The 24,731-nt window shown below is 44.1% G+C and overlaps 1 protein-coding gene across 1 annotated transcript in view; it reads right to left on the minus strand.

Moving 5' to 3' along the window:
• Window positions 1-24,240, minus strand: part of SDC1 (syndecan 1) — a 33,302-nt gene extending 9,062 nt beyond the window's left edge. The window contains exon 1 of the mRNA XM_083495711.1: window positions 23,941-24,240. Within this exon, the coding sequence (XP_083351837.1) occupies window positions 23,941-24,009 (69 nt within the window). The 5' untranslated portion in view covers window positions 24,010-24,240. The remainder of the gene's footprint in view (window positions 1-23,940) is intronic.
• Window positions 24,241-24,731: the final 491 nt, after the last annotated feature.

Consider the following 24,731-nt stretch of genomic DNA (forward strand, 5'->3'; position numbering starts at 1 on the left):
CCCATAGTATTTACATCGAAACAGGGAGAAAACTCCAATATTTTACAGGCTACATACTAAATATCTTGGGTAGGTCATTATGCCATGGACTATTGTCATTATGCCATGGATTATGCCTTCAGGTAGACCACAAGAAGCCTATTTCAAACATCACTATGAAGTGGCGAGCTGGCTGAAGGAAAAAACTGGTGTCCAAAAAAGTACAGCAAGATGAGTGCTGGCCCTAGGAAGGTGTGTGTCACTAAGGCTCTGCTTCAGGCACCAAAATATATAGGATTGGTGCCAACTCCATCACCGGAGTTCCAAGAATATGTATCCTAGAATATATATATTGAGTTCAAGCCAGACCCCTTGTGGCATTCAGACTAATGCAACCAAAATTCTCTTCTCAATTTAGCCTTTTTTTAAAACAGAAAACCCAGCAAATTATCTTGTAGGAATTAAGATTGAGATCATCTATCTCTGAGCTTCAATAAAGGACAGCTGTATGTGTGGTGATGTTGGTCACCATCTGCTAATTTTAGCTGCTCCAAGTTTTCAAAAGATTCTGAAGTTCAAGAACAAGGAAGGCGATAAGAAAGCTTTGTAAGCTTCACCACTTTAACTCACCACTTTGCAAACTGTGCAGCTGCTCATTTTACTCAGTGTGCAAGTTCTTAATGAGCTATAGTGCCATGCACTTTGCTCAGCTACAGCCTGTTGGGCTTCAAGCAGAGCAGGTCCAACTGCTTAGACAAATCGATGGCTCTTAATGTGGGTTTGCTTATTAAGCAGCAGCTGGCCTTCAAGGGGGGAAAACAACAACAAGCTCTATTGTCATTTGGGGTTCTAACAAGATTCTCTCTAAATTCTAACCCTCCCTTAGCTGCCCGCTGATAATTCCACTCTGCAAAAAAACAAGTTCTAGAAAGTTATTTGACTGAAGCAACAGCTGCCTTTGGGTGAAAGCAGCTGACACAGCGGTGATTGGACTATACCACTTCAAACTGCCTGAGGAAGACTGCATAGTTGGAAGCCATCCCATGGGGTAGGTGGAATTCTGTACTTGCACATCAGGAGGTAGAAGCTAGATGAAAACTCTTCACAGTATCTAATTTTCTAGCCTCAGCTGCTTTAATACAGAGGAGCCTTCAACCATGAGGTCTGGCAGCTGTAGTCTGAGCTGGCATTATCCAGAAACCGATCTTATCATCCCATCAACTATTACTGTAAGCTAGACCAAAGACATATTGTGATGTGTACAAACCATTCAGATCTTGTATGGAGACTAAACATGCTTGAGTGGCTTCTGTCAACTCAAGCTCGAGTTGGTAGATGAAGGAATACAACAAACTCCATTAGCTGCACTTGAAAGAGTGTGGAGAGCACCACACCTTTTTCATTTCACTGTATCTAAAAGTGTTCAAATTTACTTGAACTTTTTTTTTTTTTAAGGTAAAGGGACCCCTGACCATTAGGTCCAGTTGTAGACGACTCTGGGGTTGTGGTGCTCATCTTGCTTTATTGGCCGAGGGAGACGACGCACAGTTTCTGTGTCATGTGGCGAACCAGAGCAGCGCACATTCTGGCGAACCAGAGCAGCGCACGGAAACGCCGTTTACCTTCCCGCCGGAGCAGTACCTATTTATCTACTTGCACTTTGACATGCTTTCGAACTGCTAGGTTAGCAGGAGCAGGGACCGAACAGCGGGAGCTCACCCCATCAAGGGGATTCGAACCACCGACCTCTTGATTGGCAAGCCCTAGGCTCTATGGTTTAACCCACAGCACCACCCACATCTTTTTTTTTTTTTACTGGAACCAAATTTATGTTTCAGATTGCTACAGTGGTACATTGGTTCTGAAACACCTTGGTACTAAAACAACTTGCAACCCAAACACTGCAAACCTGGAAGTAAGTGTTCCAGTCTGCGAACTCTTTTCGGAAGCCGAACGTGCTCCGTTTTGAGTGCCACACTTCTGTTTGTTTTTGCTATTTATTTTGCAGCTCTTTTTGTTTTGTTTTTGTGGCTGTTTGGAACTCAGTTCAGCTACTGATTGATTGTGTGACTGCAGCAAAGCAATTGTTTATTGCTTTCATTTTATGGCTCAGTGGTCTCATTAGAAAGTAAAAATCCATGTTAAATTGCTGTTTTAGGAGTTGTTTTTAAAAGTCTGGAACGGATTAATCCATCTTGCATTACTTTCTATGGGAAAGCGAGCCTTGGTTTTGGAACAGACTTCTGGAACGGATTAAGGTTGAGAACCAAGGTACCACTGTATTGTGCTGTCCTTGCTTGCTTTGCTGTGACGCTGCTAGACTTGCCTCCCACGTGAATAACATTTTAGCAGGTGTCTTATCCAGACAGTAGGTTGTCCTTGAGAGAGAGACACCAGGCAGTTTCCATGCTGACTCACTGCTATCTCTCTCAGACACAGCAAGGTAAGCCTGGACACTTGGTATCAGGAGATCTATTGGCAGATATGGCCTCTTGTGAGCAAAGCCCATCAAGGCGATGGATGAGGATGTTCAGACAACACCCACATCCTCCTAGTCAAGCTTTGGCCATGACTTTAAATCTTTAGATTATTTCCCACCTGAAGGATTTACCTCACCGCTTACTGCAAAAAACAGGAACCATGACCCAGGAGTAAGCAAAGCTGATGCAATGAGGTTTTCCATTCATGGAATCATAAAATTATAGAGTTGGAAGGGACCACGAGTATCATCAAGTCTTACAACACAGGAATCTTTTGCTGAACATGGGGCTTGAACCCACAGCCCTGAGATTAAGAGCGTCGTGTTCTACCTACAGAGCTATCTCCATTCCTTTCATTCAAAGGTGAGAGGGAAGCACTTTCAAAAGCAATTTACTGTGATAATTTACCACTTCTCCCAACAGTACATTAAAGCCATAGCTTTTATGTACACCATTAAGATACTATATAGGTCAAGATGGCACAGCGCATTTATAATATGACAAAAAGTATGTCGGAAGAGGCAGGTTAGCCCAAACTTTGTCCACAAGTAACAAGAGAGCAGCCACCCTTTTCCTTGGGACATTTCCACATACTATAATTCTGGTGGTTGCACAGTCCGCATGGCTGGTGGCAAGATGGACTGTTGAGATCACAAGTGCCAAGAGTGTGCCAGGTCATCCAAAGTTAAAAGCCAAGCACTCCAACTATTTGCAAACATGGGGTTGTTCACCAAGACATTGGTGTAGTTCATACTTGGAAGCTCACCATTTTTCAGGCACTGCACTCTTCCCTTTGAAAAATTAAAACATGTTTTCACTAATTTGAGCACCCAGTTTGGTCCAACCAGGACCTATCCTTATGCTTATGCTAGTTGCACGTCAACAATATTTTATCCTGGGAACCTGAGAATAGTTACCAGTGTTTGAAATTAGCCAGGCACCAGATCTGGACAGTTTTTACACACTAATACCCCACTCTGTAGAATTCTATCAATGATATTTTATCTGAACTAGCCAGATATTTAATTGAGAGTCAATCACAGTCAGTCCATCATTTGAAAAACAAGACTTTAGAGCCATCTTGCCCCAAAATGGCAACTAGACATTCTGTTTTGGTGACTACCCTCGGTTTAAGGAGCCATTTGGCACCTAGCTTATATACAGTGGTACCTCGGGTTACATATGCTTCAGGTTACATACACTTCAGGTTACAGACTCTGCTAACCCAGAAATATTACCTTGGGTTAAGAACTTTGCTTCAGGATGAGAACAGAAATCGTGCAGCAGCGGCAGCAGGAAGCCTCATTAGCTAAAGTGGTGCTTCAGGTTAAGAACAGTTTCAGTTTAAGAACAGACCTCCGGAACGAATTAAGTACTTAACCCGAGGTACCACTGTATCTTAAGTTTCCAACACTGAGAGTTACAGTTCAGATCAGGTTATAGATGGGTGTCATGGTGGACACATTATGACAGCTTTGTTAAGTAGTTTCAAGTTACTAGCTCCCAAGAATCTCAACTAGCCCACATGGCCACAGATACCAGCTTCAGTTGTATCTGATTCCAAGGACTTGGGGAGAGGTGAAGACATGCATTCCTCACAAAGCTTCCCTGTCTGGTCACCTGGACACAATTCTTACTCACCACAGGTGACCAGGAATGTGACTATTTTACAACTCTCTGTTCTAAGTCCGCCAGCCAACTCTACAGTGCCAGTGCTCTACAGTGGGCATACAGTATTTCTCCCTTTTACTGACATCTGTTCCTACTTACAGTTAAGGAAGCACCATATACTAGTCCTTGGCTTCAGCAGGATGGAGCTGTACATTCAAAAAGACAGTTTTAAAAGGTGCCATTTCCTTATGCAGACCTCCATCTGGGGTGTTCGAAAAGCTCAAAGAAAGGACTTGGCATATTATAACTCGTTCCTCTGAAAGCTGTGGCATTTAAGGACCTCCCTGCCCCCCCAACCCTCGCTAATGATCTTCTAAAATGAAGCAAAAGTCATTAATAGTTTTGCCTGTTTAAAAAGTTCTGCTCTTTGAGAAACATATACCAAGACATTGACAGACCTCCCAGTTTCTCCTGAACACAAGCCAAGAATGAATGGAATAATAGGTAGCATAGCCTATTCCACATAATGTGCAAAGTGATGGTAGAAATTGAATTTGACCCAATATAGTCATCAATAAAATATATTAGGGTTTTCTTTGTAACTTCACAGCAAGTACTGCTCTCTCCCACTGAGCTTGTATGACCAGAAGGGGAAAAGACAGTTAAGCATTTCAAACAAGAGTTGAGTCATGATTTACAAAGGCTACAAAATGGTACAAGAGAAGGTAGCATATGACTTCAGACTGCAGGTGGGACGGTCATGGTTTCCAAATGCTCCCTTGCATAAAAGATTCCATGCAAGTAGAAAACTGGCACAGCAAGAAGTGGGCTGGGAGAGTCCTCCTCTTCTTGCTATGCTTGGTTTTGGGCAGGGTTGTGTTTACCGTGTTTAACCATGTTTTAATTGCTGCAACCCACTCCGGGACCTTAGGCTGAAGGATGGGTGATAATTGCAATATTAGAATAATAATGGGGTACCATAATACACACAGGATTCCTGCCTGCAATCTGAAGCCCTTGTCTTCTACCACCTGCTTCTTGTGTAGGCCAGGTTTCAAAAGTATTACACACCCAAGAAATGAAGTCTTGCCGTTGTTTGGAGTTTTTCCATCACCTGAATTACAGACATCTATTTACTCTTTATCATTGCCTATTCGACCCAGAGGTAGGGGCAGATCTACTGATGGATCTCTGCATGATTTCCAGTAGGTCAGCAAGGGGTTTTAACAGCAGCAACAAAAGTACTTTTCCCTAAAGTAGGCTTTTGATATGAAGGAAGCTAAGGAGGAGGGGACTTCCATGTGAAATACCTGGAAGCTCAACTCAGTGCTTTAAATGTATGTTGTGAGTGTGACCTAACAGTCATCTCTTCTTCCCAGAGAATCCAGGGAACTGCACTTTGTTGAGGCTGTTGACTTCGCAGAGCTATACAGTGGTACCTCGGGTTACATACGCTTCAGGTTACATACGCTTCAGGTTACAGACTCCGCTATCCCAGGAATATTACCTCGGGTTCAGAACTTTGCTTCAGGGTGAGAACAGAAATCGTGCTCCAGTGGCGTGGTGGCAGCGGGAGGCCCCATTAGCTAAAGTGGTGCTTCAGGTTACGAATGGTTTCAGGTTAAGAACAGACCCCTGGAACGAATTAAGTACTTAACCTGAGGTACCACTGTGATTCAGCATCCTTGCACTACAGTCCCCTGGATTCTCAATGACTGCTGAAGCGGTACAATAATGTTCTAAATGCATGATTTGGACGTTGACCTCAGTTAAGTTCTGGTACTGAAAGCAAAACTCTAGACTCAAGAGTGTGTTCAGAGGCACCCCGATCTTTAAAGCCTAACTTTGCACTTGGCTCTCGTGGTTCTATTATAAGTGCATCTGACAAGCCTGAGGTCTGCCCATGCACGATTTAGCCTAGCATTTCCCCAGTTGTTGTTGGACCACAATTCCCATCATCCCTAGCTAGGCAGGACCAGTGGTCAGGGATGATGAGAGTTGTGGTCCAACAACAGCTGGGGACCCAGCTTTGAGAAACACTGAGCCTGCTTGTCCCCTTACTCCTTCAACCATCCAGATCCTTTTGCCTCCTGGACCCGTGTCAGGCCCAAATATTTAATTCTGCTACCTCCCTCCCCTCTTTGTGCTTGGCACGCAAGTCCCATTATGCCAAGACTCTTTGGCTCACAGGAAGTACATTAGTAATCACCACAAAATTACCCCTCAGTGACCTGAGGATCAAGGCCGATAGTTAACACAAACTCAATTAGAGTAAAAGGATGACAGAGACATCACTAGGGGCATAATCTTACAAAAAGTAGTATGTGAACACTCAGCCATCTCCACTTATTACATAAGTAATCCCTTTCACCACCCCAGAGGTGATTAGGCTAGCATTAATTCAACTTTTAGAAAGCAAGGGCTGAAGCAAAAAGACACCGAAACTGGCTAAGGGTTTGCAGCAAATTTTATGACAGAGCTGAAAGGGTGATCGCATGCTGCACTTATCCCCTGTGGTTGGAAAAGCACATTAAGCCCATCAAGCTAACCTATTATTTTTTTACTTAAGACTCCTCCCAGCAGAGGTGACGGCTGATTCCTTTCTACTTAACAAAGCATATACAGATGTCTTTCCCATCAGACCTCACAGATGAAGACACAAACACACCCACATGCTCTTATCTTTCAGCTCTGTGAGGCCTGCTGAGCTGTGAAGGTTATCTCTGATCTGAGCACAACAAAGCCAGCTGCATGGCACTGAGCAGTCCAGGGACCTGTTTACGTAGGCAAAGGACCTTCTGCTGCTGTATTCCACAAGCAACCTCCAAGGCTTACAACTAAGGCTCCGGAACTAACAATTTCACAAGGAGCCACCTTCTGCAAGCTTGATGTGGCACCATCATGCTTATGGTAGAAACAGATCTGACCGGCAAAACAATGGATAAGCTGAGCACATCTGTATGTGGCCTGGATACTAAAAACCCTCCTCCTCTTGGACAATTCTACCTGTGCATTAAGATTATATTCTGGAGACTCTCCAAGTCCCCTGCCATCAGAAGTAATGCGGGTGGCAACCAGAACAACCTTTTTCAGTCGTGGCACCTTGTCTATGGAATTCCCTTACTAGGAGTTTTCTACTGCACCATTCCAGGTTTTGGGGCACGAAGAGAACATTTGGCCAGGCATTAGACAACTCTCACACTGGAATTCCTAATTCTTCTGCTGCCTTTTTGCTTGAATTTGATTTCTGATTTTATTTCGTTTGTGTGCTTGAATTTTCAACAAGCTTCTGACTCCTTAGTGAGCTTAGCAGTCATGGGAAGATAGATAGGGCAGGTGATCTTATGGACCAGGTTAAGAAACAGGAAAAAGCTGACAGTTCCCAAAATGGAGGGATGGAGAAATTGGAGCCCCCCAAGGATCTGGATTTGGGATCCCTTTTAATTACCCCTGGGCCTCAATTAAGCCCTCCGGGCCTCTGTCTGACCCTTGAGTCTCTCTCCAGGCCAGATTCCTCACTTGCCTTGCTTCACACACTTAAGCACTTTGTTTTTTTTGGCTCGAATGTGTCCATAACTCTTAGACATTATTTTTGATTGCCTAGATAGAGGATAGCAAGGGAGCATGTGAGTTTATGTAGAATCTGGCCAACTGCACAGAAGTAAAGCAGTTGCAAAAGAAACTCTCCAAACTGGATGAATTGGGAAATAAAAACAGCAAACACTGTTCAGTGTAAGCAAGTGTGAAGCGATATACATTGGGATGCAAAAATAAAAATCCTAACTTCACATATATGCTAATGGCATCTGAACTGGTTATAAGAGAACCAGAGAGAAGAGGTTTGGGTCATATTTGCTAGCACAGTGAGGAACATAAGAAGAGTCTTGCCAAAGACCCATCAAGTCCAGCATCCTATTCTCACAGTGGCCAAACAGGTACCTGAATAGGAAGACCCCAACCTAGGTCCTATGTCTATACACAGCACCATTTTTCCTCACTTGTTATTCCCAGGAACTGGTATTCAGAGGCATGCTGCCTCTGACACTGGAGGCAGAAAGAATATAACCTCATCCTCCATGAACATGTTTAACCCCCTTTTACAGTCAAAGGGACGCGGATGGCGCAATTCAAAGTGTTGGTGCTGACCTTTAAAGCCCTAAATGGCCTCGGTCCAGTATACCTGAAGGAGCGTCTCCACCCCCATCATTCTGCCCGGACGCTGAGGTCCAGCGCCGAGGGCCTTCTGGCGGTTCCCTCATTGCGAGAAGCAAAGCTACAGGGAACCAGGCAGAGGGCCTTCTCGGTAGTGGCGCCCGCCCTGTGGAACGCCCTTCCAGTAGATGTCAAAGCGATAAACAACTACCTGATATTCAGGAGACATCTTAAGGCAGCCCTGTTCAGGGAAGTTTTTAACGTGTGATATTTTATTGTATTTTTGGTTTTTATGGAAGCCGCCCAGAGTGGCTGGGAAGGCCCAGCCAGATGGGCGGGGTATAAATAATAAATTATTATTATTATTATTATTATTATTATTATTATTATTATTATTATTATGTGGGTTAAACCACTAAGCCTACGACTTGCCGATCAGAAGGCCGGCAGTTCAAATCCCCGTGACGGGGTGAGCTCCCGTTGCTCGCTCCCTGCTCCTGTCAACCTAGCAGTTCAAAAGCACGTCAAAGTGCAAGTAGATAAATAGGTACCGCTCTGGCAGGAAGGTAAATGGCATTTCTGTGCACTGCTCTGGTTCGCCAGAAGCAGCTTAGTCATGCTGGCCACATGCCTCGGAAGCTGTACTCCCTCGGCCAATAAAGTGAGATGAGTGCTGCAACCCCAGATTCGGTCATGACTGGACCTAATGGTCTCTTTACCTTTACCTTACAGTCATACAATTATGGCAGTAAATTCCAGTTTTAACCATGCACAGTGCATAGGATTGGGGTACAAAGCCTTGCAATACAAGGGTCCTAGGGAAGCTCATCAAAATAAGAAGCTACTCCTTAGGCCCACCCTCAGTAAGATACCATCTTGCTTTTATCCAGTCTACAAACATGTCTGGAGCTTCTGGCTGGTTTAGATTTCAGTGTCTAGCATGCAACTTAGCTTTCAAACTGCAATGTTACTCAAATGCTAGAGGAGTGATTCAGATGATATACAAGACATTGCCTTGTATCACTGATGGTGCCTTCAGCATGCTGCATGCATAGGTTTCATGCTTGGCATCAATGCTTGTTCTGAGAGCTCGGGTAATTTTTCCCCCTTGTGGTATTCTAATCAGTTAGTCCCAGCAAGAAGCAGGTAGTATACAAAATGTTGCCAGGGTAAACTTTTATTACTTTTTGGACACTTGCAGACTGGCTGTCTGAAACAGATTCTCATCTACTCACTCACACGCCCCTCCTGAATTTAATTAAACAGGGTGCTGATTGAGTATGTAGGCCAATTTTCTCTCGAATTAGTTTTAACCTTGAGTCAAAAGACATTTTGATAGACTTAAGGTATATAAAAAATGAGTTCCATTGTGAAGGACTATTGTGTATTTAGTCATGCCTCAGCATGCCATTTTAAGCCACAGTTCATTGAGTAAAGCCCTCAATTTAGTGCAGAGAAGAGTACAACATTCATTGTGCCTCTAAGCTTCTCAATTGAAGGGTGGGGTTGAGAATTGGGAATTTCAGATGCAACCAAAACATAAGAGGCCAAACTTGGCATTGAGGCAGCTACAATTGCAGGAACTGACAAAATACTAAAGGAGACAAACTTGAAATAACATTCAATACTCTCTGCTGTTGGTCAATAGGGACTTGAATCTAAATCTCAAATATCCTTAACTATAATCCCACGTCCTCTTCTAGGTTACCCATAAAATGCAGCCTTCATGCAACTATGGAGCATGATTTATTTCATTTTTAAAAGACATCCATTTTACCCAAGCAACACATTGGTAAATATACTTGTTTCTGTTGTCTAATTTGATGGTGGGTTTTTCCAAATATAAATACTTGTGATATGAAGTATCTGCAGTTAGCACTGTATGTCATTAAATTAATATGTAAGGATGGGGCAGTGTGTGTTGAGTGTTAATAATTCACCCATCATGTTTTCCTGGCTTAAAATTGTCCCCATTGGAAAACAGATGTGGGAGGTTGAAACTCTCCTCACAGTTCCAGTTTGGGGGGAGGGAATCTGCAGCTGTTAAAAAATCATGACAGATGATAAGAACTCTTATATCATCACTAGTTTGGCCCAGTGTTTGGTATGAAATTGCAAACTAGGTTCTTTTCTCTGTGATATTACTGAAATTTCTGCCATCACATGGGGAATCTATTCAGATAGCGGTTTTTAAAGGGGGGGGGAATAACCACAGACCAAGTAAATCTAAAATACTACAAAAGTCGGGAACGAATGTGCATGTGAAGTTTCACTCCCCATCATTTCCATTCCCTTAACAGGGCAACCCTATGCATGCTTGTTTATTCGTAAGAAAATACCATGGAGTTCAATGGAATTTACTTCTGGAGCATGCATGGCGTTTTGAGCAGGAATATGTGTCAGCCTACAAATCACTTGAGGCAATCTACAAAAGGCAAGTTTTCAGTGCTGTTTCCCCCACCACCACGCTTTTGTTATAATGCAACCTCCATGTATTACAGATATCTATGGTCAATATCTGTATTTTCAGGCAAACAATAGGTCATGCACTCTCACCTGTGGAAACCAGTTAGGAGACTCTTCTATCCTGTTAGCCACCATATATCCCATTACCCTTATGGAGCCAACAGTCTTTGAAGCTGTGTTGCAAAACTTAATAGCTCACCTCCCTCTAGAACACTATGCTGCCCTTTTCAGCAAAGCTTACTCCTGCCTTTCAACAGTATATATTGTTGCATTCACATTTCACAAGGTGCGATATTAGCAAAATACCCAGACATTAAATAATAACAAAAACCATGTTAAACTTGAGATGGCAAGAGCTGTAGGGTAAGAAAGGAATTTTTTTTTGGGGGGGGGGGTTGGTCTGCAAATCTGTGCATAACTTACCTGGGAGCAAGTTCCATGGAATTCAGGGACACTTACTTCCAAGAGGACATGTACAGGATTGCACTGTCATCCATCTTTGAGCAATGAGTCCTCCCCACTTTGCTGGAAATCCCACCCACCTTTGTTCCTCCAGGGAAGAAAACCAATGAAAAAAGCTGGCTGCGAGGCTCTTCATAGAAAAACTATAAGGACCCTTCAAGTCCAACTTGGTAAATGTGCAAGGTCCTCTTGAGAGCTCCCTTATCATTTCACAACAGTTAAGATGGCATGGGAGAGCTGCACTTTTTGATATCTAATCCAGTAGCTTCCCCATTCTCATACCGTACATGTCCAGAACTTGTAATGGCATCAAGAGTTTTATACTGTGCAGGAGAACTTTCCAATAACAAGGAATTGATGTGTGTCACCTTAGACTCCTCTCTTGCAGCTACAACGCTCATAGATTAGTCTGCTTTGTCAGATGAATTTGTAGACTGCAGGGCCTCTTATCAATCATTTTCCATCAAATGTGTTGAAAGCCTCTATGCCAAGTTAGCCAAAAGGTTCCTAGAAGCCAGAAGGTGCTTCACCATCGAGTCTAAACAGGCCTTAGATCAGAAAAGAACAAGCACTGCCTGCTAGACAATGTTTAGATCATCCAATAGCACCTTAGGCATAATATCATGCCAAACTAGATCAGCTGAACTCCCACAATGCCTGGCAGTTCCAACTGTGGGAGTGTTGCAGCCTAGAGCTGATTTTCGGTTATTGGTAGAAACTGGTATTATTAGTTTGCTCAGTACAGTAGCCTAAACTTTGGACTAAAATGGTGCTTTCATAACCAATGTTTTGTTTGCAAGACTTGAACCCTGACAAATTCTCAGGTACCCCATATCAAATTTTAAAGACAACTACTAATTTATTTTTTGCTCCTGTAAGCACTTCATATTACTAAGGAAGAATGATAAAGGATGCTCCGTGAAGCTTTATTGATTGCATTTGAGTGCCCTCCCCCAATTTTATGTCTCAGTCTATATGCTTTGGCTGTGCAATATTCTAAAGAGTCACACTACCTCATCACACAAAGGCAAATACCAATGGAAGTGTCTAGACTAGGGTAATCAGAAGTATATGCTTTACTTCTCGACTGTTCACACAATATTCCCAAGTATTTCCCCTCCTTATAAGAAAATAAGAACTGCATTGGCATTGTGCTCAGTCACAACAAGCAAAAAAGAGGTGGTTTCAGAAGTCGCCGCTCTTGTGCTTTCTGTAGTTTTCACTAATCAGACTCCATCCATTAGAAGCTATCAAACATTGTTTCCTGAAAAAGGGTGGGGGGGGGAGAGAAACCATGCCCCTAATCCTTTTTCTTTTTGCTTTCCTGTTTTGACGAACAACAGGTGGAGATCACACTTTTTAATGGAAGACTATGTAGGTGCAAGTCCACGTAGGAGTTCACTCCATCAAAACATATAATGAGAGCCAGTGTGGTGTGGTTAAGAGCGGTAGACTCGTAATCTGGTGAACCAGGTTCGCATCTCCGTTCCTCCACATGCAGCTGCTGAGTGACCTTGGGCTAGCCACACTTTTTTGAAGTCTCTCAGCCCCACTCACACCACAGAGTGTTTGTTGTGGGGGAAGAAGGGAAAGGAGAATGTTAGCCACTTTGAGACTCCTTAGGGTAGTGATAAAGCGGGATATCAAATCCAAACTCCTCTTCTTCTTCTAAGCAGAATGCATTGGTGTTAGCTGCACACAGTATTTTGGACAGACTCTTCATCTATATGGGACTATAAAGGCAGTTAGAAGATTCATAAGCATTCAGGCAGAGTTGCTTTCTTCTCCTCCCTACGTATTAAAAATGGACAGGGAGCAGGATTAGCTAAGCCATGATTCATATAGCCACCACGTTTGAACCAGGAAGTTAGTTAGCTTCGACTGTAATTGACAGCGGCCTTTCTCTTCCCATGTTACCAAACCATCAAACTGTTTTAATAAAAGCCTTTGGCACAAGTCAGCATCCCCAGGGTGGCTTGTAAGATGGAAAAACAAAATGCAAACAAATGCATAAACATGGAACAACATCCAGGCTGCAATAAATCCCAGGAGATAACAAGTTTAGATACACTGCTGGATTTCCAAAATTTTGAGCATTTGAGAAAATAAAGTTTGGGTGATCAAAGTTTTGCAACCGGTTCACCCTAGGTGCAAATCTGAGCTAAACTTCATTCCTAGCCAACAGCATGCAACATTTGCTTTCAACTATGAGGTATGTTTGGAGAACATGGAGCACAGTGACTCCAACTACTTAAGTCAGGCTCCTTGTGAGACTACTAAAAACATTTTGTACCTTAAGACAGGCCTGCATTGAAGGTCATCTACACAGCACAGGAAACTCCCATTCCTGGAGCTCAGGAAGCTGTGGCAATTCTGCTTACCATACTGAGATTTCTCAAGAGCTTTAGTCTTGCACAGTCTCAAGGTAACAGAAAGGCTAATCCAATCCACAAATTACACAACTTTACAGGGGAACACAAAAGCTAGCACCATCTCTTCCTTTGTTAGATTGGTACGTTTCTACCACACTGTCATATGAAGAGATGTAATTATTTTAGGATGCCATTTTGTTGGCTGGAAGACACCAAGTACATGCTGGAGTTTGTGTTTCAAGCTCCAAGTAACCCTTTACCTATCGTTCTGAGGCACTTGGGTTATGCTATGCAAGACCACACACGCTTCAGAAAATTTGGGCCTGCTTGCCAGGCAGACAGTGAGATTATTAAGAGAATCATTAAATTAAAAAGTGTGCATTCATCAATTGAACTGTTCCTTTCACCAACTCTTGACAGCTTCTGTTTAGGTTATAGTGTCCTTGTGTGTTCTACACAGGACAAGAGGATAGTCTCTATACAAAAGAATCCATGAACACAGATCTGACATCAGAAATAATGTATCATAGACTAGGAAAGAATTTCTGCTACTGATCTTAAGGGGGACCATAGCTGAACAAAGTAACTTATTTCAAAGGGAAATACCAGCACAAAATTGCAAAGTTGAATTGTATTTATTTGAGTCTGTATAAAGGCAACTGTTTCACCTCCCACCACAGACAATCCCAAGCTGACTGATTTGCTAGTTAGCCACTGCTGTCGCAAAAGGACACTGACCTTATTTTCCAGGAACACATTCTAGTTCTGATTGAATTATCATTATCTGTACTTCATGCCTTCCAGCTCCCTCTGGTCCTACTGCTTACAACTTAAATCTCCCCTCATCCCTTACAGTTGTATGCCTGCAACTGAAGATGACACTTCACACATGCACATCTGATGAAGCAGACTCTAGTTCACAAAGCTTTTATGCCGTAATACAATCAGCTAGTCTTTAAGATGCCAGGGTTTCCCAAACTGGGGTCTCCAGCTGTTTTGGGACTACAGTTCCCATCATCCCTGACCACTGGTCCTGCTAGTTCAGGATGGTAGGAGTTGTAGTCCAAAAATGATGCAAGTTTGAGAAACCCTGGGCTACACAACAGCATGAGTATGCTACCATTTAATCAGCCAGGCATGCTGCTAACCACACAAATACAATATAATACACTGACAGGTGCAAATATGAAGGTTCAGAATTATGTCAAGTGTGCAGAACTCCCTAAACTACTATTTTCCCAATTAAGTTAAGCAGCTTCTATCTCTTCTCTAATTAACTGTTGACCGAGTTAGGCTCAGTCTGTAACCCTTGGGAAATTAACCTTTAAACGAGCATGAAAGTTGCAGAAGTGCAAACCCACTGCCATTTCTACAACCGCTAAAAAGGTTTTATGCTGTTATAAGTTTGCAATTGCACTGTGGCAAAATAAGGAGGAAGGTTGGAAGAATTAAGGAAGAGTTCATTTCTTGAGAGTGTAGAGAATTGGGGTAATTTTGAGGGGGCATGAAGACAGGGGAATAGCTAATCTGGTCATTTATCGAACCCACATTCCACACAGGAACCTTTAAAAAGAAAAAAGAAAGAAACAGAAGTTGCTGGGGTGTTTTAAGTTCTCCCCCAGCTGCTTCTGAAATACTGTGGACTGGAGTACTGTTTAACAGAGATACCTTTAATATCCCACTGAAGCTGGTGGACAAGCCTTGCAGTATGTTCTCCAATGCACTATTACATTCATGCAGATTTTCAGAAGTCCTGTTTATTATGCAGTGATCTCCCTTAAATCAAAGGTAACTCATACTGGCTTCAATCAAACGGCCTCAGTCCTGTATACATGAAGGAGCGTCTCCACCCCCATCGTTCAGCCCGGACACTGAGATCCAGCGCTGAGGGCCTTCTGGCGGTTCCCAAGTGAGATTACAGGGAACCAGACAGAGGACCTTGTTGGTAGTGGCACCTGCCCTGTGGAACGCCCTCCCATCAGATGGCATGGAAATAAGCAGCTATCCTATTTTTAAAAGACATCTGAAGGCAGCCCTGTTTAGGGAAGTTTTTAATATTTAATGCTGTATTGTTTTTAACACTCAATTGGGAGCTGCCCAGAGTGGCTGGGGAAACTCAGCCAGATGTGTGGGATATAAAGAATAAATCATTATTATATTATTATTATTCAACTCAATTTCACATGTGCACCCACAGATTATACGTACTTTGATGCAATATTTAAAAGAAACTAAAGTTGAGTAAGGCCAGCAAGCAAGTTATCAGTTACAGATACAGAACTGTGCAGCCAGGGTCAAGGGTTCAAGCGTTCAGTTTTCTTTCCCCCCCAATATGGATTTGACACATCCTTCCAAGGAGAGGCCATTGATTCATAATTTATACGCACTGCAATCAGAGTTGTGGTGGCCAATGGTGACAAGTGGCAACCTCCCTAACATAAACAATGAGTTAAATGTCAGAATGAAAAGTCTCAGAAATGAAAAGGTGCCTATAAAATATTCACCCACAGTCATTTCTCAGCACCAGTCCTCAGACTGGAGAGGTGGCAGCAGAGCAATGCTATGCTATGCAAGCTCTTCTCAGTTGCCTTTCTGTTCGTTCGTATCCATCTTCCAAACGAAGCAGCAAACTGAGCAACCACAGCTTTGTCCTCTAGATGCAACATTTGTCCTCCGGGTGCAAATGTTACTGGCAACAATTATAAGTGGACAAAGAGTTTCATGTTGGATGAAAGCTATTCAGACAGGAGTCATTACTGAGTGCTTGGATGCCAGAGATCTCTCTCTACCCTCAGAGCTCCTAAGAACTTCCCAAGTAAGACGCAACTCAGAGTCAGCAGCTGTACATGATGCAGCCGACACTGGGCTGAACCATTTCAGTGAGTGGATGGAGGGGAGACTGAATGTCTCTCCATAAATTCTCTGCCCATTCAGAGCTAGCATTTCCCAGAAAAATGCCGACCCCCTGAAATCTCAAGAGGCTAAGGTAAAGTCTTGAGAGCTTCTGGCTATGATTGCTTGCTGAAATTTTCTAGTTGGATTTTAGAGCACAACAACTACTTTTAAAATCAAGTGAAATTCACCTGCTGCTGCTTGAAACTAGCTAGCCCCATTATTTTAAAGCAATGGAAGTGTTAAGAGCTCATCCAGTTCCTCTAGACAAGCCTTCTGAAATGTGGCAAGATCCATAAGTTTTGGGCTACCATTGCCATCAGCCTCAGACAGGAACAGGGTGGATTAAAATCAATGATTTTTTAAAACAAAATTTAAAAAAATCAGTGCTTTTTTTAGTTTAAATCAGATTTTTAAAATAAAATGCTTCTGGAGGAAAAATCTTCCTAAAGATCATTTTCTATTTAAGTTACATTATAATCCAAAGTAATAAGGATTTGTTTTAAGTTTTTCATGTGTGCTAAAACTCAATCTAATGTTTTGTTTTTTAAAATCATTTAACCACATCAGTTAACAAACATGGATACATGTGCTATAATGTTATTGTTTTAGTTAAATTGTTGAAATTGTTATTAAGGAAATGATTATTTTTCTCCTTCCAATAAAGTACAGCAGAAAAGTTGTCCAAATATAAACAGTTAACTTATTGAACCTCACAATAATTTCAAAATTATCTATGTATAACCAAATCAGTATTTTTTTGATATAACTGTAAAAACTACTCTGAAAATTTATTATTCCAAAAATGAAACCTTTGTCTTTCTGTAAAAAAATAAATTAATTAAATTAAATCAAGTCTTTCTGACTAGTGATTTAAATCAAATCCACCCTAGTCAGGAATAGTAGAAGCTGTTGTTCTGCATCTGGAGAGCACCAGGACACTTTCCTTCTCTACCAAAATGGTAGAGCTTTACTGCTTTGTCTCTTCTGTCCATAAGGAAGCAATACTATACTGGATTTCTTGGTTGACCTCCAGGTAAAACAGATCTAACCATTTCAGATGAGAAGAATCATTAAGGTTGCAGCAGTAAGGAGTCTTTCAGCTTCAAACAACAGTAGACTACTCAGTCTGTATATACAGTCATACCTCGGGTTACAGACGCTTCAAGGTTACGTTTTTTCGGGTTACAGACTGCCGAAACCCGGAAGTACCAGAACGGGTTACTTCCGGGTTTCAGCAGTCCTGCATGCGCAGAAGCGCTAAATCGCGCTTTGCGCATAAGTGCCGAATCGCAACCCACGTGTGCAAAGACGCGCTGCTGCGGGTTGCGAATGTGCATCCCACACGTATCACGTTCGCAACCTGAGTGTCCACTGTAGTTGGGTAGCTATAAAATGTCGAGTCACCACTACAGTTGAAATTATGTTTTAAAGTGAAATAGGAGGAAAGGCTATATAGGCCTACATAAGGGTAGAAAAGATGGATCAAAGTCTATAGAAGCCTCCTCCACACCCAATACCCAGGTAATGGTGCCAATAGAAAAATATCACCTTTCCTTACTAAGGTCCTCTGCTGATTAAATTCACCTTTACTCAAACCACCACAAAGCTCAGAATGCAGGCAAAATTGGGGGGAAAGAATCACAGCCAATTCCCATTTTATTTTTTTAACAACCCAACTCTTAACAAGGTCACTCTACAGGAAAGGAACTTCACTGGAGAAATCAATAGACTTGCTTGGCAGCAAGTAAGGATTTTAGTGTGGGAATGTTTAAATGCAAATATAAAAGAGAGAGAGAGAGAGAGAGAGGGAGAGAGAGAGAGATCCCAGGAAAGATCATTCAGAGCCCAAAATCCTGGCATACTTACTGTATTTTAAAGATATTTTAAAGATATGCCATTTTACATATAAACAATATACAAGGAAGAAGAGACTGGTGGATTATCTCCCTCAGTAAATAAATGAGGTAAGTTTGTTGCCCAACACTGAGTGAGTCTGAAGTGTTTGCAGCAACTAAACCTCCAGTACTTTTATCAAGACCTTTTGCCAGGTATCTCTCCACTTGTATAGGCAGGAGAAAGTCAACTTTCTGTGGGCGTGACTCTTCCTGTGAGAAGTAGGATCAGATTCAAGGAGCCTCCATAAGTTTTCAGCAAATCATACCCTGCTCTTTGATAAAGCATGTATAAAGCCTAACCAGAGTTGAAACTAGACGACTTACAGTAGGGATGATTTGTAAGTGAGTCAAGTCTAGCTAAAAGGTTGCTAAGTAATTATTCACTTGCCATGTGCAGCACACATAAGCAGAGCTCCGACAGATGAACGTGTTCCAGATGTGCATTCTACAATCCAAGAGTTTAACCCTTGAAGCAGTTTGGGGACACCGTCCCCAAATATGCACAGCAAGACTTCAGATTTATTACCTCTAACTTGAAGTAAATAGTACTGGCACCAATGGGCCTTAGAGATAGTTAACATATGTGTCTTCTTATCATGATGGCCTGCTCCGCTGAGTCATGAGTTGCATGCGTGAATGAACTCTGCTCTGCCAGATCAGCAGAGAGAAATTTCATGCAAGCTGCCAAAGATGGCAAACAGAGGGATCAATTAACACAACCAACCCTGTTGCCTTCCAGGTGTTGTTATTATAATTATAATTTATTAAATTTGTATACTGCCCGTCATCCCAAGATCCCAGCGTTGTTCACAACAGAAAGATGCAAAATGAGAATGCAAAATACGAAACATAAACCAATAACCTCCCTCCCACAACACATTTTAAAAGCCATAGAATGTTAACCAGCTGAACGCCTGGTTGAAGAGAAACGTTTTTGCCTGGTGTCTAAAGAAGGTGCCAGGTGGGCCTCCCCGGGGACAGCATGGCACAAACAAGGAGCCACTGCACTTTCTCGTGTTGCCACCTTCTGGACCTCTCATGAAGCACACAGGTGGTGATTGCAAAGTCTGCGTAGTTCACATGGGGAGAGGTGGTCCTTGGGCTACTGCGGTTCCTGAGCTTTCCAGATCAAAAGCAGCACTGTGAATTGGGCCCAGAAACTAATTGGCAGCCAGTGCAGTTGGGCCAGGATCAATGTACAGTAATATGCTCAAACCATATTTCCCTGACTGCTGAATTTCCCACCAGCTGAAGTTTCTGCTGAAGTTTTCAGAGGTAGTCCTATGTATAATGCATTGCAAGATGATATTTGATTCCAACTCCCTTCAGCCCCAGCCAGCATAGCAAACAGTCAGGGATGACCGGACTTGCAGTTCAACAACAGCTGGCTAATGGGATACAACACATCATCATCGTCATCATTGCAAACTGTTTTAACTGATTTCAACAGAATGCATCTTATATATATATTTATCTCAGGTGTCAAAACATCAAGGTAGGAAGGTGATTTTTCAGATATTTGGGACACAAGTCATTTAAGGCTCTAAATGTCAACATATTGAATTTATGCTCTCAACAATGTAAACCACTTGAATTAGGCCCAGAAACAAAGTAGCAACCAACCAGTGCAGCTGGTTATAGGAGCTGTAAATGGGATTGTGGTCAGTTAACTGGCTGCTGTGTTTGGAAACAATTGAAGTTTCTGCATCGTCCTCAAGGGCCGACCAATGTAGAGCATTGTTGCAATAATCTCGCAGGAAGTTCAAAAGAAGTCGAAGCTGATGAACCAGCTATAGATTGACATGGCAAATCTGATGCCGGCTCCCATGGGGAACATGTGGGCATGTTATGTAGCATAGAGGGTAACATGGAGCCCTGCAGTATGCCACAAGACAATCCCGATTGCCCTGAACAATAGGCCTCCCCATAACTACTTTCTCAAAAGAGTCCTGAAGGCAGGAGCTGAACCACTTTAATGCAGCTTCACCCACCTCTCAGTACCATTCAAGAAGGTCAAACAAGGAGGGAGGTCACACTCCTCCATCTCTGTTCCAACAAATATTATCAACCAGGGCAGTTGCAGTGCCATGACCAGGTCAGAAACTAAATTGAAATGGGCCAAGATAATCAGTTTCCTCAAAGCATACCCAAAGGTGGACTGCCACCACAAAGTGTGTGACACGTGTGATAGCTGATAAGAGAAACTCACTGGGTAAGGAACAGCTCAAGGAAAAGACCCACTATCCCTACCCACTCTACCCTACCATTCCTGCATTCCTCTAGACCCAAACGCTGGTGGTGCTGTGGGTTAAACCACTGAGCCTAGGACTTGCCGATCAGAAGGTCGGCAGTTCGAATCCCTGTGACGGGGTGAGCTCCCGTTGCTCAGTCCCTGCTCCTGCCAACCTAGCAGTTCGAAAGCACATCAAAGTGCAAGTAGATAAATAGGTACCACTTCGGCGGGAAGGTAAACGGCGTTTCCATGCGCTGCTCTGGTTCGGTAGAAGCGGCTTAGTCATCCTGGCCACATGACCCGGAAGCTGTCTGCGGACAAACGCCGGCTCCCTCGGCCAATAAAGCAAGATGAGCGTCGCAACCCCAGAGTCTGTCACGAATGGACCTAATGGTCAGGGGTCCCTTTACCTTTACCTAGACCCAAACAGTCAATCTCTATCAGCTAGCTCTAAGATGACAAGAATGCAGGTCAAGGGTGGTTGACCACACTTTTCCAAGCAGCTTGCTCATATCCTCAGTCAAAAGTGACACAGCACAGATGGAAAAGACAGTGCTCCAGATTCCTCATGACGATGCCTAATTCTGCCTGAACCCCACAAAACTGACGCAGCAGACTTCCAAGACTGTCGAAGCAACACTTTCTTAGCTAGGTAATTAAAAGTCCATTCACCACATCAAAAAAGGCCTGCTAGACAGGCACTTTCCTTGCCACTGCCACCACCCATGGCAGAAGCAAAAATGTGCTCTCACCTACACTGAGTCATGTTCAGACGGAAATTTGCACCACCAGTGCTCAACCGTTGGCTCTATTTTATTGCATGCAGGTCAGTAGAGTACACACACCAAACCCTCTCTCTCTTTTTACAGTACGTACTGCCTTGGTTGAGTAATGGTACAGATCAATTTTAAGATTGTACAAGTGAAACAAATTAAATTTTGCACGGGACACAGACATGCTGTAAAAGTACGAACATGTGAATTTCCAGATTTGTTAAGGTAGACGCTATGGGAGTGGCAGATAGAAGACGGGCATTGTTTATTCAGTGGCGACATCTGCTGGTGCAGTGCTCAGAGGGGAAAAAAGATAGTATTGAGATTTACTATAGGTTCTAGAGTTTGAATACGGTCTGTTTTCACTTACAGACTAATGTTCTGTGGTTGTAATTTTCAAAGCAGACAACTCATTATTTTGCTTCGAATGTATAGCAGCAAAAAAAATTCTGTCTTTAGTTTTGCTGCAACTGTACAAGTATCCAGAATGATTGCCTGGAACTTGAATTCGAAGTACATACTGCCGTTTTAAAACTTTTTAATGATGCAATTCTCTGTGCAATGTAAATAGGCAAAGGGGGTGCCAAGTGGCACATGACAGGGAACATCAGGCAACAGGTATTATGAAGATAGGGATGTCCGTTTAAGCTTTTAAACCCAGGTTTCAGGCTTTAACTGCACAAGCCATAGAAATAGATTTTTAAAGTCACATGAGGCACGGAAAGAAGCCAACAGATTCTAAAGTCATACAGTATTACATCTGCTGAGAGGTGTCAGTGCAGAAAGTTGCAGGTACCCAACAACCACCTATGCCCTCTTTTGATTATAACTAGTGGGACCAAGTTAATTATTAAGTTTAATCCTGTCCAACACTAGGAAAAAGAAGTGTTCTTGAGAACTATCCTGTCTGCAATTTAGATTTAAGTGTCATTTTATCAGCTGGTACCTGAACTATTTGATTAAACCATCTTAGAAAGGAGGGGGAAGAGGAAAATTACTCCATTTAAGCATAAAAGAGAAGATTCTTGCTTGTGCAAGCAAAAGGTGGGGGGAGAGAGAAAGAGTCTCTTTGAAGACCTATTAGTGTTCTGCCTTCAAGCCTGGGTGTTGAGCAGTTCAGCTGTTTCAGGCGTTTTGAAAGCCAGAGCCCTGCCCCTTGTTATTTGGACCCTTGAAACAAAATTCAAGATCCGTCTTAAGGATCCAGGCATCTCAATAAGAATGTGAGCAGCTCTTCCTTTACCCCACCATCAGTCACGGGGACAAATGTAAAATTGTACAGTTGGAAGGGACCCCTGAGGATCCTTTAGTCCAACCCCCTCCCATACTGGGATCAATCCTGCAACCTTGGCATCTACACCTCTTGGGAACAAAGCCAATGGTAGCTCAGGTCAAATGGCTGTGGAAATGCGGGAAAGTTGCTCAGCAAAGCATCTCCCAAGATCTACTTGGCAAGACTAAGTAATTGTGGTGGCTCTGTCAACGCTCTTTTCCCCAGGCCGTCACAAGTTTGTAGGAAGAAGCCTGCCTACTCCAGAAGCAGCCTCATCTTTTCAGTTCTCACAGGGGCATGAATTAGCAAAAGTGCATTTGCACCCATCTGCCTTAGTTCCAGAAATCCTTGCTCTCCCCCCCCTCCCATGTGAAAAAAGTCAAGTCCTTCACACATCATCTGTAGGATTACCATATGTCGCAACTTCCCCACCCATGATGGCACATCAGCGCCTCCAGAGTCACCTCCCACAGAGAAGCTTTGTAACGTGTGAACCGGCACAGCCCGCCGTGCCTGTTTGCTACTTCTCCAGCTGGATCCCCTGTATGAGAACCCGGCACTTCTGCACACCCAAAAAAGAAAAGTATGATTGAACAACTATTTTGGGGAGGGGGAGAGCGGGAGAGCCGCCCTTAAGGGGGACAAGGCGTGCCAACTCCTGGCTTAGGTAGCCGAGTTGCAACCTGCCCTTCGGAGTTAAAAAAAACACCACCACAAAAAAAAACAGGGAGCAAAGCGGGCAGGCCGCTTCCCAGAGCAAGGCAAATATCCGGCTAAGAACAGGGAGGTGGAGAGGGACGAGGAGAAGGAGGGGGAAAGAAGGAGCAGGGCGGCACAGAGAGAGAGAGAGGCGCTTTGAGGTGGAGGGGAGAAAAATTCCAATCAGGTTATGAGCCTCCATGGTCTGGTTTGAATTAAACCCTTCAGGCTCTGGAATCCCCCCGCCGACACAATAGGCTGTTCTTGAAAAGGGCTTTTCGAGAGGGCTCTGCGCCCCAGAACCTGTTGAAAGGGGAGGGCGCACCGGGAAGCGGGGGGGGGGGATGTGTAAGGAAGGAGGGAAAAGGCGCTTGGGGGTTTCCACCATTCCCAAGACACCAACTGGAGCCGCTTTTCAGGCGCGGGAGCGCAGCGGGGCAGAGGAAGGAAAAGGGGCGGGGGGGGTCCCGCGTTTCCCTCCAGTTCAAGCCAAGAGAGGAGGACGGGGCAGCCGCGAAAAAGAAAGTGCCCCCGAGTCCCCCCGGAGCTCTGGGCTTTCTCTCCGCCGACCACGTGGAGCCAACCATCCCTGCCTCCCTGCCGGGGAGCCCAGGCGGCGCTCCAGCTCGCCTCCCGCGCTGCCTACTCACCGCCGAGAGCGCCTGCGAGCAAAAGACCAAAGCGCACAGCAGCCGCGCCACGCTGACCGCCTTTGCCATCGCCAAGGTAGGTAGGTAAGTAGGTAGGTAAGGCAGGTAAACCCTCGGCTGCTGCTGCTGCTTCCTCGCTGCCTTCTCGTCACCGGCGGCTGCGGAACCAAAGCGCACCGAGACGGAGCAGGACCAGCTTCTTCTGCCTTCTGATATAAATCTAACCTTCACCTAGAGCCCAGGCGCCGCCCCCGGGCCGGCTGAGGCGCCGCCCCTCGGCCCGCCCGCCACGCCCCCTCCTGCCTGCCGCTCGGACCATAAGGAGAGCTTCCTTCGCCCCGCCGAGGTTTCCCCCCTCCCCTCCGCCCTTGTCTTTCTCCCGCGTGGCTGACGAAATCCTCCCGCCTCGCGCTCGCCTTCAGCCGGGTCACGTGGGTCGCCGGACCTTGGCTTCGAACCCCGACGGCTCCGTGCATTTGGGGCGAAGAAGAGCTTGGAAGCGTGTGTGAAAAGTCTTTCTCTCCCCCCCCCCCGCCTCCCTAGGTCCCGGTGTGCGTTCAATTAATTGCAAAAAAGAAGCGTTAAAGATAAAAGCGGGTCTCCAGCACCTGGGAACCATAAGGCGAAGCGAACAAAAGCGCAGGGAGTTACTTGAGGGCGGGAGGGAAAGCCAGGGAGACTCGACGCCTCAGAGGCTGCAGCCGCCTCAGGTTTCCGGCGCGCGACTCGGGCTGCCCCTCGTTTGCTCCCTGCGCTAAGGAGGACTTTGAAGGGAGTCCAAGCTGGGAGGC

The sequence above is a fragment of the Podarcis liolepis genome (assembly GCF_965112155.1).
Source record: "Podarcis liolepis genome assembly, chromosome: 3".
In the NCBI taxonomy this organism is placed as follows: domain Eukaryota; kingdom Metazoa; phylum Chordata; class Lepidosauria; order Squamata; family Lacertidae; genus Podarcis; species Podarcis liolepis.